The sequence below is a fragment of the Heptranchias perlo genome, chromosome 8, assembly GCF_035084215.1.
Source record: "Heptranchias perlo isolate sHepPer1 chromosome 8, sHepPer1.hap1, whole genome shotgun sequence".
Taxonomy (NCBI): domain Eukaryota; kingdom Metazoa; phylum Chordata; class Chondrichthyes; order Hexanchiformes; family Hexanchidae; genus Heptranchias; species Heptranchias perlo.
In genome coordinates this window covers 91,320,360-91,335,603 of record NC_090332.1, presented here as the reverse complement: position 1 = coordinate 91,335,603, position 15,244 = coordinate 91,320,360, and the positions used below count along the sequence as shown (strand labels likewise).

At 43.3% G+C, this 15,244-nt stretch overlaps 1 protein-coding gene across 5 annotated transcripts in view; it reads left to right on the top strand.

The window, feature by feature from the left end:
• commd1 (copper metabolism (Murr1) domain containing 1) overlaps positions 1-15,244 on the top strand; it is a 130,151-nt gene that overhangs the window by 113,903 nt on the left and 1,004 nt on the right. For 2 of the 5 annotated variants that reach the window (XM_067989538.1, XM_067989536.1), the window contains exon 3: positions 8,132-8,184. The exons of 2 other annotated variants lie outside the window; for them this stretch is intronic. In XM_067989538.1, coding sequence (XP_067845639.1) covers positions 8,132-8,179 — 48 coding nt within the window. In that variant the 3' untranslated portion in view covers positions 8,180-8,184. Of the gene's footprint in view, positions 1-6,443; positions 6,548-8,131; positions 8,185-15,244 lie in introns of all 5 variants that reach the window. One more of the 5 variants, XM_067989534.1, reaches the window with a different exon arrangement.

Below are 15,244 nucleotides of genomic sequence, written 5' to 3'. Positions count from 1 at the left end.
TTTCAACTATCCTAATATAGACTGGAATAGTAATGGGCAAAGAGGGGGAGGAATTTCTGAACTGAGTTCAGGAGAACTTTCTTGATCAGTATGTTTCTGGTCCAATGAGGAAGGAGGCATTGCTGGATCTAGTTCTCGGGAATCAAGTGGAGCAAGTGTCAGTGGGTGAACATTTAGGGAACAGTGATCATAGTATCATAAGGTTTAGAACATAAGAAATTGGAGCAGGAGTAGGCCAATCGGCCCCTCGAGCCTGCTCCGCCATTCAATAAGATCATGGCTGATCTGATCCCAACCACAAATCTAAAGAACACAAGAAGTCGGAGCAGGACCCGGCCACATAGCCCCTGGGCCCTCTCCGCCACCCACAGGGCATTGACCGATCCGAACTCAGCTTCATGTCCAATTTCCTGCCCGCTCCCCATAACCCCTAATTCCCTTTACTTCTAGGAAACTGTCTATTTCTGTTTTAAATTTATCTAATGATGTAGCTTCCACAGCTTCCTGGGGCAGCAAATTCCACAGACCTACCACCCTCTGAGTGAAGAAGTTTCTCCTCATCTCAGTTTTGAAAGAGCAGCCCCTTATTCTAAGATTATGCCCCCTAGTTCTAGTTTCACCCATCTTTGGGAACATCCTTACTGCATCCACCCGATCAAGACCCTTCACAATCTTATATGTTTCAATAAGATCGCCTCTCATTCTTCTGAACTCCAATGAGTAGAGTCCCAATCTACTCAACCTCTCCTCATATGTCCGCCCCCTCATCCCCGGGATTAACCGAGTGAACCTTCTTTGTACTGCCTCGAGAGCAAGTATGTCTTTTCTTAAGTATGGAAGTTTAGGTTAGTTATGGAAAAGGACAAGGAACAATCTAGAGTAAAAATACTTAATTGGAGGAGGACCAATTTCAGTGGGTTGAGAACGGATCTGGCCCGGGTAAATTGGAATCGAAGATTGGCAGGGAAAACTGTAATCGAACAATGGGCGGCCTTTAAAGAGGAGATAGTTCGGGTACAGTCTAGGTCCATTCCCACTAGGGGGAAAGGTAGGGTAATCAAAGCCAGAGCTCCCTGAATGATGAGAGAGATGGAAAGTAAGATGAAGCAGAAAAAGGGGCATATGACAGATGTCAGGTTGATAATACAAGTGAGAACCAGGCTGAATATAGAAAGTACAGAGAAGTGAAAAAGGAAATAAGAGGGGCAAAGAGAGAGTCTAAGAATAGACAGGCGGCTAACACAAATGAGAATCCAAAAGTCTTCTGTCGGCATGTAAACAGTAAACTGGTAATAAGAGGATGGGTGGGACCGATTAGGGACCAAGAAGGAGATCTACGTTTGGAGGTAGAGGGCGTGGCTGAGGTACTAAATGAGTACTTTGCATCTGCTTTTACCAAGAAAGAAGATGCTGCCGAAGTCACGATCAAAGAGGAGTAGTTGAGATACTGGATGGGCTAAAAATTGGTAGAGGAGGTACTAGAAAGGCTGGCTGTACTCAAAGTAGGTAAGTCACCAGGTCCAGATAGGATGCATCCTAGGATGCTGAGGGAAGGAAGGGTGAAAATTGTGGAGGTACTGGCCATAATCTTCCAACATCCTTGGGTATGGGGGTGGTGCCAGAGGACTGGAGAATTGCAAATGTTACGCCCTTGTTCAAAAAAGGGTGCAAGGATAAACCCAGCAACTACAGGCCAGTCAGTTTAACCTCAGTGGTGGGAAAGCTTTTAGGAACGATAATCCAGGACAAGTATGGGTTAATTAAGGAAAGCCAGCATGGATTTGTTAAAGGCATATCGTGTTTAACTAACTTGATTGAGTTTTTTGAGGTAACAGAGGGTTGATGAGGGCAATGCGGTTGATGTGTATATGGACTTCCAGAAGGCATTTGATGAAGTGCCACATAATAGGCTTGTCAGCAAAATTGAAGCTTATGGAATAAAAGGGACAGTGGCAGCATAGATACGAAATTGGCTAAGTGACAGGAAACAGAGAGTAGTGGTGAACAGTTGTTTTTCAGACTGGAGGGAGGTGTACAATGGTGTTCCCCAGGGGTCGGTGCTGGGACCACTGCTTTTTTGATATATATTAATGACTTGCACTTGGGTGCACAGGGCACAATTTCAAAATGTGTAGATGACACAAAACTTGGAAGTGTAATAAACAGTGAGGAGGATGGTAACAGACTTCAAGAGGACGTAGACAGGCTGGTGGAATGCACGGACACATGGCAAGTGAAAGTTAACCCAGAGAAGTGTGAAGTGATACATTTTGGCAGGAAGAACGAGGAGAGGCAATATAAACTAAAAGGTACAATTCTAAAGAGGGTGCAAGAACAGAGAGACCTGGGGGTATATGTGCACAATTTGTTGAAGGTGACAGGATAGATGGAGAATGCGGTTAAAAAAGCATATGGGATCCTGGGCTTTATAAATAGAGGCATAGAGTACAAAAGCACGGAAGTTATGTTGAACCTTTATAAAATACTAGTTCGGCCACAGCTGGAGTATTGTGTCCAATTCTGGGCACTGCACTTTAGGAAGGATGTGAAGGCCTTAGAGAGGGTGCAGAAGAGTTTTACTAGAATGGTGCCAGGGATGAGACCTTAGTTACGTGGATAGACTGGAGAAGCTGGGGTTGTTCTCAGAGCAGAGAAGGTTGAGAGGAGATTTGATAGAAGTGTGCAAAATCATGAAGGGTTTAGATAAAGTAAATAAAGAGAAACTGTTCCCATTGGCAGAAAGGTCGAGAACCAGAGGGCACAGATTTAAGGTGATTGGCAAAAGAACCAAAGGTGACATGAGGAAAAACTTTTTTACGCGGTGAGTTGTTGTGATCTGGAATGCGCTGCCTGAAAGGGTGATGGAAACAGATTCAATTGTGGCTTTCAAAAAAGAATTAGATAAATACTTGAAGGGAAAAAAATTGCAAGGCTACGGGGAATGAGTGGGGGAATGGGACTAACTGGATAGCTCTTACAAAGAGCCAGAACAGACTCAATGGGCCAAATGACCACCTCCTGTGCTGTAACCATTCTATGATTCTTCTATTAAGGACTTTTTTTGTAGAAGTTTGTATTATAACAATAAAGATGATACAATGAGTGCTTGATGCAAATGGGAAAGTTTCCCAAATTCCTTGATTTGAACATATGGTGGGAACAGGCTGTCCCACACTCAGAGCACATTAAACTCGCTAATCGATATGCATTGTGTTCTGACAGTGCCAACACTTCTGGTGTAAGACTCTTCTGTCTCCATCATGTTGCCTAGATGCCAGTACCTTAAACTCTGTACAATAGCTTTGTAGTGCAATTAGTCATTCCAAAGTTGTAGTAACCTAACTCCTTCCCATCTTAAAATAAATTATTTTGTATTTGTTTGATTTTGTTTCTTCTGTCCAGTAAACATCTTGCATTCAATTATTTGTCCTAATTGTCTTTTATGTCCTCTTGTGGATCTTGAGTCTTGTCGTCTTGCTTTTCTTATTTAATTGTAAACAATTTTACAACACCAAGCTATAGTCCAACGATTTTTATTTGAAATCTACAAGCTTTCGGAGGCTTCCTCCTTCATCAGGTAAATGTCAAGAGCTCCATGAAGCCTACGCATTTATACATATAGAACAATACATGGTGTTTACAGACTGCCCCTGCAACTGCCCGTTGCCAAAGCAATCACCGTGTTCAGACAGAGAGGTGTCACCTACAGAACCCCCGAATACACATTCAACAAAAAAACAAACAGGAAAAAAAACAGAGAGAGAGGCAGAAACATCCGGAAGGCAGAGAAAGCTGTCTTTCTTATTTAACCCTTTGTTGGGACTCTGCCCATGTACATCAGATTGTGCTGAAACTCCATTCCCACTCTGTCATGCATGATTTGTATGGCTGACAATCTGTGTGTAATTATAGTCAACTGTAAAAGCAGAGTTAGGATAGGGCTTTCAACACATTTCAATGTCTTTAGGCACTCCGAATCTTGGTAACAGCATTTCTTCCAGTGTTGTATTAGCTTACTCATAAAGTAGAGGATATTAGCATATACACCTAGTCAGTATGTGTTTTAAAAAAATTATTCGTTCATGGGATGTGGGCATCGCTGGCGAGGCCGGCATTTATTGCCCATCCCTAATTGCCCTTCAGAAGGTGGTGGTGAACCGCCTTCTTGAACCTCTGCAGTCCGTGTGGTGACGGTTCTCCCACAGTGCTGTTAGGAAAGGAGTTCCAGGATTTTGACCCAGCGACGATGAAGCAACGGCGATATATTTCCAAGTCGGTTTGGTGTGTGACTTGGAGGGGAACATGCAGGTGGTGGTGTTCCCATGTGCCTGCTGCTCTTGTCCTTCTAGGTGGTAGAGGTCGCGGGTTTGGGAGGTGCTGTCGAAGAAGCCTTGGCGAGTTGCTGCAGTGCATCCTGTGGATGGTACACACTGCAGCCACTGTGCGCCAGTGGTGAAGAGAGTGAATGTTCAGGGTGTTGGATGGGGTGCCAATCAAGCAGGCTGCTTTATCTTGGATGGTGTTGAGCTTCTTGAGTGTTATTGGAGCTGCACTCATCCAAGCAAGCGGAGAGTATTCCATCACACTCCTGACTTGTGCCTTTTGGATGGTGGAAAGGCTTTGGGGAGTCAGGAGGTGAGTCACTCGTCGCAGAATACCCAGCCTCTGACCTGCTCTCGTAGCCACAGTATTTATATGGCTGGTCCAGTTAAGTTTCTGGTCAATGGTGACCACCAGGATGTTGACGGTGGGGAATTCGGCGATGGTAATGCCATTGAATGTCAAGGGGAGGTGGTTAGACTCTCTCTTGTTGGAGATGGTCATTGCCTGGCACTTATCTGGCGCGAATGTTACTTGCCACTTTTGAGCCCAAGCCTGGATGTTGTCCAGGTCTTGCTGCATGCGGGCACGGACTGCTTCATTATTTGAGGGGTTGCGAATGGAACTGAACACTGTGCAATCATCAGCGAACATCCCCATTTCTGACCTGATGATGGAGGAAAGGTCATTAATGAAGCAGCTGAAGATGGTTGGGCCGAGGACACTGCCCTGAGGAACTCCTGCAGCAATGTCCTGGGGCTGAGATGATTGGCCTCCAACAACCACTACCATCTTCCTTTGTGCTAGGTATGACTCCAGCCACTGGAGAGTTTTCCCCCTGATTCCCATTGACTTCAATTTTACTAGGGCTCCTTGGTGCCACACTCGGTCAAATGCTGCCTTGATCTCAAGGGCAGTCACTCTCACCTTAAATTCGCATCCTGCCAGTAACTGCAGACAGGCAAGCTTGGCTCCACCACAGGTGTCTGAAGTTGAGGTCTGATGCAAACACAAAGTCATAGTCATGTTCTTCAGAAGATTGGGCCATGTGTTTCAAAAACTATTCCAGCTACTGTGTACATTTCCATTTTCTAAATGTGTATTGTAGGATAAATTATTTTAAACTCTTTTCAAATAGTAAATGCAGTCATGTGGTTAACGGGGACTATTTTCGCATACTTACACTCTATAGCCAATCTATTTGTTCCCATTCGCTTACCAATTCCTCCCAGCCCCAAATGTTAACAACTCCACTCTCTCTCAGCCACTCACTTGGTCTCTACATCGCACCTGTGTCCCATTCCCCACCTGACGCCTTTTACCTGCATTTGAATCTCCTCTGAAAGGAGATTCAAACTAAGGTTTAAGAAACTGACATCTGTGGGGAGCTGGGAGCTGTGCTACTGCAAACCTGTTGTAATTAGGCGGGAACTGCACTATTTTGTGAGGGAACTGCAATTTCCACCCAAGACAGAATGCCACGTGTTTCTATCCTGCATAATGGAAAACTAAAAGAAGCAAATTAATAACGGGGAATGAATTGGGACAATAGGTATTTGGGAAAATAACTGGGGAGAAAGTGGATAATGGAAAATAGCCTCGAAGAATTAGAAACAGAAAGCAATAAGGAAAGAATGGGGATAACAGGTAGAAACCAGGAGAAAAGATTACAGGACAGGGAAATAACTGTCAGAGAAATTTGTGCTGCTCACCCAACCCATCTGTTTAAATTTTTTAAAATTCAGTCTCATACACCAGGTCTCTTGCTTCTGAATCCGCCTCGTGAACAATTAAACTGTTTAATGTAAACAAAAAGCAAAATATTGCAGACGCTGAAAACAAAACCAGAAAAAGCTGAAACCACTCAACACGTCTGGAGAAACAGAAATCAGTCAGTCGTCATTTCAGGTGTGAGTGTGGGGAGGAGAATCTTAGACCTGAAACTTTGATGGACTGAATTCTGTTGGTCCACAGATGCTGCCTGACCTGAGTATTTCCAGATGTTTTTTTTGTTTTTGTTTTCAAACTGTATAATGTATAAGTCACGTGACTACCAGGATCGAATTCCCATGGTTCTGGCCCAACTATGTATCTGACTCTCTCTCCTGCCTGCTCCCTCCCAGGTATTCCCAAGGTGGTTGGTCTCTTCAGAGGAGAGTTTGAAGATTAGTCTAAAGAGGAGAGCTATGGCTTCATACCCAAGGAGAAACAAGTTCATTGTTGGAGGGTGAGAGCTACAAGTCTGACTCCAGTAAGAGGCAAGCGGAAAAGGAGAGGCTGAGATATTCATAGAAAATGAGGGAAAGATGTATGGAAAGAAAGTGAGGCATGTGTGCATGAAATGAACAGATTGGGAGACAAGTCGAGAAAATGTGCAAGGGGCAGATGGCAAGTGAGAGACAGGAGGAGAGAGGAAATAGAAGACCATGAAATCAGATGGACAGAAATATAGAGATAACCATGAAAATGAGAGGCCAACAGAAAAAAAAGAGATGGATGGTCACCATTACAGGAAGAGTGAGACAGTTCTATTTTCAGTGAACATGCCATGGGCGATCAACGAGTTGAAGACATGTTAGCACTGTATTGCATCTGCAGCAATCAAAGCAATGATAGTGCTAATAGTCACTTTCATTTTAATCATAGGATCTTTCCATGTGATTCAGAAACAATATAAGTGCTGTGTAAAATCATTAATGTGAGCATAAATGATCCCACTGCCAAGTCCAATAGAAGACATCTTGCTTGCAGACATCTTACAGCCGTACTACATTAAATGCAAGTTGTTGTGATCCTGCAAAGGCTGATTCAAGAGTATTTAAACTTTGATATTCAGATTTATTTTTTTGAGGTGGTTGCCTGTGCACTCGTTATAGTCACGAGCCAAGTGAAAAATCAGGTTTTATTTGATACAATATTGCTTGTAACACTTCAGGGAAGATTTTCACATTGGAGTCACTAAACAATTAAGATACAAGAGATACAAGATCACATATAACAAGATAACATTTTTGTATCTTAACATAAGATACAAAAACAATAGACTGGTGCAAAAAGGTGGTACCTCAATTTTAGTCTAAAGAGGAAGTTTACTAGTTTTAATGTAGTGTTTAATTATTAGTCAAATTTCTCATGTCCCGATCTTACAGGATGATTTTGAATTACATAGAATCTGCAGCACAGAAACAGCCATTCGGCCCAATTGGTCTATGCTGGTCTATCTCCTTTTTGTTAGTTAAGTGCCTACAGGATACCTCACTATTCTTTGACATTTTCATTTCATACTGACTCTTTGACTTCCTAATTATTTTCTTAATCTCTTCAGCTTATTATGTTCCCTTTTCTCATCTCCTTTGTTTATGTACAATAGTGTATGCCTTTTTCTTTAGATTCAATTTTACACATCTTTATTTAGCCATGGCGTCTCATTTTTGGCTAGTTTATTTTATTTTTAAGGGTATGCATTTCTCCTGGATTCTATTGAACTCTCTTTTAAATGTTGACCAGTTCTACCTCTGTCAGTATTTCCTCAGTTTATTAAGTCTGGAGTGTGAGCCAGAGCATCACCAGCTTCTGCAAAGCCATTATCTGATTGGCCAAAGAACACGTCATTCATGCATCAATGTCCCAGGTTTAGAACCTGACCGTACCATGGCCCTTAACCTGCAGATTAATTCCAAGCATGTGTTAATGCGTTAAAATGAAAATTGTATTTTAAACCCCCAGAGCAATTTTGACCAAGTAAAGTTTGCCTCAAACAGAATCTGTCCGAGCATGTTTCTTTCTCCAGTTTTTGCGTTTTACTATACAGATTCCTCAGATTCAGGACAGGAGCATATTGAAGAAAAAGAATCTCTAACAGAGGTGAGGTCCGTGATACAAGCATTTGTGCGACCACCATCATGCAGCCTAAAAGTCAGATGCCAATTGGAAGGAATAGAATGCAAGATAAATGCAGCGTTTTTATATTTGAAAAATGTACAGTGTAGTACTAGGGCATAAATTGTGAACTCGTGTCACTTAGCACAGGTTTGTCAGTGCTGCAGATAGCAGTGCTGTTCACAGTGTTGCATCATTGTTTATGCCGAGAGGCAACAATCTCAAACCGTGAGATACACACTGAGTAACATCCTGGACATGATATCATTGTGCTCTTTCACATATTGCAGGAAATAGGTTAACAACTCTAGGAAATAAGATTTTATCATTTTAAATGAAGTTTGATGTGTTGTAGCTGTCTGTATATAAGAACACAATTCATGATAGAGCAGCTAAATATTCTTTACACTGTTAACAATAGAAATAAGACCTCTGCTGATTTACTAATAGCTTTATTGGAAACAGACAAATATCCCCAACAAAAAGAAGCGTTGCATTCTTCAGAAAATTCTGATTGCTGTAGATACTGGATTTGAACCTTAAAAATGTCCTTAAATATCCATCCATTCTGTAGAGTGAAAGGTTTGTTAAACAAGCTTAACTAAAAAAAATCTGTGTGAATGAGTGTGAGGGGAAGGCTAGCCTGTTGTAAGAAATATCAGGAAAAAATATTTACAGGTTTATTGAAAACATGAGCACAGAAATGTTTGAGTTTGAGAGTGTTTTGCAAATGATACTTCAGCTTATCAGAAATTCTGCTGCTTGTATCCTATCCCATATTGTCCTGCTCACCCATCGCTCCTATCCTTGCTGACCTACATTGGCTCCCATTCCCCAACGCCTCCAATTTGAAATTCTCATTCTGTTGTTTAAATTCCTTTATGGCCCTACCCTAACTCTAACTTCCTCCAGTCCCCCACCAAACTCTCCGTTCCGCCAACTCTCATGTCTTGTGCATCCTCCCCACACTTCGCTTCACCAGTGGTGGCTGTGTCTTCAGCCACTTTTTTTTTTATTCGTTCATGGGATTTGGGCGTCGCTGGCAAGGCGAACATTTATTGCCCATCCCTAATTGCCCTTGAGAAGGTGGTGGTGAGCCACCTTCTTGAACCGCTGCAGTCCGTGTGGTGAAGGTTCTCCCACAGTGCTGTTAGGAAGGGAGTTCCAGGATTTTGACCCAGCGACGATGAAGGAACGGCGATATATTTCCAAGTCGGGATGGTGTGTGACTTGGAGGGGAACGTGCAGGTGGTGTTGTTCCCATGCGCCTGCTGCTCTTGTCCTTCTAGGTGGTAGAGGTCGCGGGTTTGGGAGGTGCTGCCAAAGAAGCCTTGTCGAGTTGTTGCAGTGCATCCTGTGGATGGTACACACTGCAGCCACGGTGTGCCGGTGGTGAAGGGAGTGAATGTTTAGGGTGGTGGATGGGGTGCCAATCAAGCGGGCTGCTTTGTCCTGGATGGTGTCGAGCTTCTTGAGTGTTGTTGGAGTTGCACTCATCCAGGCAAGTGGAGAGTATTCCATCACACTCCTGACTTGTGCCTTGTAGATGGTGGAAAGGCTTTGGGGAGTCAGGAGGTGAGTCACTCGCCGCAGAATACCCAGCCTGTGACCTGCTCTTGTAGCCACAGTATTTATATGGCTGGTCCAGTTAAGTTTCTGGTCAATGGTGACCCCCAGGATGTTGATGGTGGGGGATTCGGTGATGGTAATGCTGTTGAATGTCATGGGGAGGTGGTTAGACTCTCTCTTGTTGGAAATGGTCCATGTCTGGTGCGAATGTTACTTGCCACTTATGAGCCCAAGCCTGGATGATGTCCAGGTCTTGCTGCATGCGGGCTCGGACTGCTTTATTATTTGAGGGGTTGCGAATGGAACTGAACACTGTGCAATCATCAGTGAACATCCCCATTTCTGACCTTATGATGGAGGGAAGGTCATTGATGAAGCAGCTGAAGATGGTTGGGCCAAGTACACTGCCTTGAGGAACTCCTGCAGCAATGTCCTGGGGCTGAGATGATTGACCTCCAACAACCACTACCATCTTCCTTTGTGCTAGGTATGACTCCAGCCACTGGAAAGTTTTCCCCCTGATTCCCATTGACTTTAATTTTACTTAGGCCCCATGTCCTAGAATTCCCTCCCAAAACCCCTCTGATCATCTCCCTCTCCTCCTTTTAAACCCTCTTTAAAACCCACTTCTTTGACCAAGCCTTTAATCACCCCTCCTAATGTCGCTTTTGGCTTGCTGGCCATTTTTTTCTGATTGTGCCTTTAAATGACTTGGGGTGCTTTTCTATGTTCAAGGCACTATATAAATGCAAGTTGTTGTTGAAACATGTCCCTTGAATCTTTTTAGGTTCATTTCAAGCAACGTGTACATAAGAACATAAGAAATGGGAACAGGAGTAGGCCATATGGCCTCTCGAGCCTGTTCCGCCATTCAATAAGATCATGGCTGATCTTCTACCTCAACTCCACGTTCCCGCCTGATCCCCCACATCCCTTGATTCCCTTGGTGTCCAAAAATCTATTGATCTCAATCTTGAATATACTTAACAACTGAGCATCCATAGCCTTCTGGGATAGAGAATTCCAAAGATTCGCAACCCTCTGAGTGAAGAAATTTTTCCTCATTTGTGTAGGGCATTTGTAGCTAATAGCAGTTTCAAAAGTACAAATCTGTTATCTTTAATCCATGTACTGGACTTTACAGAATGTGGTGTTTAGCGTGTAAATTAAGGAGTCCCACATTGATTTAATTGCAAATATAAACCCACATTTGTCCAAAAACACATTTTATAATAAACCCTGATTGCATACATGAAGCACTTTTCACATTAGTTGGTGTCATGCTTGAGTTGGGAAATATAGTTCAGATTATTGCTGCCCCTGGACTCTTGGTTCCTCTGACTCTGGCCTTTTGGTCACCCCCTCGCCCCACCATTGGCGGCCATGCCTTCAGCTGTCAAAGCCTTAAGTTCTGGAATTCCCTTCCTAAACCCTTTCCTCTCCTCCTTTTAAGACCTTCCTTAAAAAAAACCCTCTTCAGCTCGGCTTTTTGTCACCCCTCCTAATATCTTCTTTGGCTCGGTCTGATTTTTGTCTGAGGAACATAGGAACAGGAGTAGGCCGTTTACCCCCTCGAGCCTGTTCCGCCATTCAATGAGACCATGGCTGATCTATGACGTAACTCCATATACCCGCCGTAGCCCCATATCCCTTAAGACCTTTGGTCAACAAAATTCGATCAATCTTAGATTTAAAATTAACAATTGAGCTTGCGGAAGAGAGTTTCAAGCTTCTACCACCCTTTGCGTGTAGAAATGTTTCCTAACTTCACTCCTGAAAGTCCTGCCTCTAATCTTTAGGTTATGTCCCTTAGTCCTAGACTCCCCTTAATATCTTAAACTTCGAACAAATCTCCCCTTAATCTTCTAAATTCCAGGGAATACAACCCTAGTTTGTGTAATCTCGCCTCGTAATTTAACCCTTGGAGTCCAGGTATCATCCTAGTAAATCTGCGCTGCACTCCCTCCAAGGCTAATATATCCTTGCTAAGGTGCGGTGCCCAGAACTGAACACAGTACTCCAGATGTGGTCTAACCAGGGCTTTGTATGGATGTAGCATAACTTCTACCCCCTTGTATTCTAGTCCGCTAGATACAAAGGCCAGCATTCCATTAGCCTTTTTGATTATTTTCTGTATCTGTCCATGACATTTTAATGATCTATGGATATGGACTCCTAAGTCTCTTTGGACCTCCACTGTTTCGAGCCTTTCACCGTTTAGAAAGTACTCTGATCTAGTCTTTTTAGGTCCAAAGTGGATGACCTCATACTTGCCGACATTGAAATCCATTTGCCACAGTTTTGCCCATTCACCTAATCTATTAATATCTTTGTAATTTTATGCTTCCATCTACACTGTTTACAATGCTGCCTACCTTTGTGCCATCGGCAAACTTGGATATGTGACTCTCTATCCCGTCATCTAAGTCGTTAATAAATAGTGAATAGTTGAGGCACTAACTCAGATCCCTATGGGACACCACTAGTCACATCCTGCCAATTTGAGTACCTGCCCATTATCCCTACTCTCTGTCTCCTGCCGCTCAGCCAATTTCCTAACCAGGTCAATAACTTGCCCTCAATTCCTGAGATTCAATTTTAGCTAACAGTCTCTTATGAGGGACCTTATTGAATGCCTTGTGGAAGTCCATCTAAACAACATCCATGGACATTCCCCTGTCCACTACTTTAGTCATCTCTTTAAAAAATTCAATCAGGTTCGTCAGGCTTTACCTACCCTTTACAAATCCATGCTGGCTCTCTCTGATCAACTGAAAATTTTCACGATGTTCAGTCACTCTATCCTTAATCATGGACGCTAGTAATTTCCTGTCAACCGATGTTCAGCTAACTGGTCTATAATTCCCTGGTTTCCCGCTCTCACCTTTCTTAAATAGTGATGTGCAATTTTCCAATCTAAAGGAATGGTTCCTGAATCGAGAGAACTTTGGAAGATTATAGTTGGGGCTTCTGCAATGTTCTCAACGACTTCCTTTAAAACCCTGGGATGGAAACCATCTGGTCCTGGAGATTTGTCACTCTTTAGTGCCATTATTTTCTTCATTACTGTTAATTTGCTTACGTTAGTTATGGTGGGTCCCTGTCCCTGGTTCAAAATTAGTTTCCTTGGGGTGTCCGGAGCTGTTGCATAGTAATTATTTAACATGCCCGCCATTTCCTTATTTTCATTTACAACATCATCATTATCAGTTTTTAAGGGGTCCACGTTTTCCTTGACTACCTTCTTACCATGTCGTACCCTCAAAGTTGAATTTGCGCCTGCAATTCATTCAATTTGTTCCTTATACTCCATGCGTTTGTATAAAGAACGCTTATTTGGGCCACACACCCTAACCTGTCATCTGCTCTAATGGTTTTTCTCGCACATTTCTTATTTCTCTCTCCTGATTTAATTACTTTACATCTTTTAGTTTACCTGTAGTGCCTAAAGCTTAATTTCTATCACTCAACTCTCTTGCTTTTTGTTTGTTTTAGAATTATTATTTATACTACCTTTTCCACCTGAGCCCTCCCCGCTATTTACTAATTTTAAATCCTTGTAAGCGCCCTACTTATCCTTTCCGCTCAGACCCTGGTCCCAGCCCGGTTCAGGTGGAGCCCCTCCCAATGGTACAGTTCCTTCCTGTCCCAGTACTGGTGCCAGAGTCCCATGAAATGGAACCCCTCCTTCCCACACCAGTCCTTCAGCCACGTGTTCACCTCCCTAATCTGCTTATCCCTACGCCAATTTGCATGTGGCTTGGGTAATAATCCAGAGATTATAACCCTTGAGGTCCTGTTTTTAAACTTTTTTTAATTCATTCAAGGGATGTGGGTGTCGCTGGCAAGGCCATCATTTATTGCCCGTCCCTAATTGCCTTTGAGAAGGTGGTGGTGAGCCGCCTTCTTGAACCGCTGCAGTCCGTGTGGTGAAGGTTCTCCCAAAGTGCTGTTAGGTAGGGAGTTCCAGGATTTTGACCCAGTGACGATGAAGGAATGGCAATATATTTCCAAGTTGGGGTGGTGTGTGACTTGGAGGGAAACGTGCAGGTGATGCAATTTAACTCCTAGCTCCTGGTACTCCCTGAACAGAGCCTCTTGCCTACTCTTTCCTATGTTGTTGGTCTCAACATGGACCACAACGACTGGATCCTCCCCTTCTCTCCAATATCCTTTCAAGCTGGTTTGAGATGTCCCTCACCCTGGCACCAGGTGGACAACATACCATGTGGGACTCTCGATCCTGCTTACAAAGGATGCTATCTGTCCCCCCATGCTTCTCCTCCTCCACCTCCCTTTGTACAGCCTCCTGCTCCAAGGTGCCATGGTCAGCATTCTGACTGTCCTTCTGACAGTCTTTATCCTTATCCTCACAGGTAGCAAGTACATTGTACCTGCGGATCCGCGTTCTCTATCTCACCTGGGTTCCCCTTCCTTTGTACACTATCGGTCATACCTACTCCGTTCTGATCCTGTCCCTCTCTGCGAGGTGTGACCGAGATCTGGAGCAAACTGTCCAGATACTCCTCTCCCTCCCTTATCTGTCGGAGTGTCTCCAACTCACACTCCAGCTCAATGACTGAGCTGGAGAGATTCGAGGCAGAGACATCTACTGCAGATGTGTTCACTCGGGACAGTCTCGCTGTCCACAAACTTGCACATACTGTAGTCCAGGCACACAACCTGCTCTGCCATATCTTAATCTATATTTATTTATCGATAATTACTTTTTAGTCTTTTAAAAAAAAATTTAGCACCTAATTCCCACTCTCCAAATTCTCAAGTTCCCACTCGGTTTGTGATCCGCTCTGTGCTTTAGCTCTGATTTTCTCTGTTAAAGGTGCTTTATATGTGCAAGTTGTTCAGTAATTCTTCAGTTTTCTTCCATTGCTCACTTTGTAAATGCACTGTCATTTAATGCAACCTTACAAACCAGGTTTCCAGCTTTAATTCTTGTTCTGCAATCTCTGCCAGTGTGGTGGTGAGGACAGTCCACTTTGCCTCTGTGTCAGTAGAGTTGTCATCTTGTTACTGGCTCACCTAGTTTTTGCTGGTTGACAACTTCAATTGGCAATATAGCGGTCGCATTTTTTTTTAAAAAGTGTAGCCTTCAACAGAGTGACAATTTCATAAAAGCAGGCTGGGTTTGTAGGAAAAAGTGGCCAAGTGGCATCTTCAGTCTCCAGGCGAGGGAGAGAAAACGTGTCCAGGGTTTGTGCTACTTATCACTATCCAGTGATCCTAATGGAAATATGTGTGCGTCGTTATTGGGTGTAGGCAGAATTAGATTTGCCTGCGACAGTCCAAGCTCACAAGAATGGCTGCTTGGGAGAGGTATGAGAAAGCTTGTGCCATGTGTGACTGGCATAAATTGCCGCCTCAATGTTAAAAGAAGTAAAGGGAATAAACCTCGAGTGATGCTTCTGTTTCAAAAACTAATTTTTACAAACTGTTTGTTTTTATTTGAGTTTGAAGA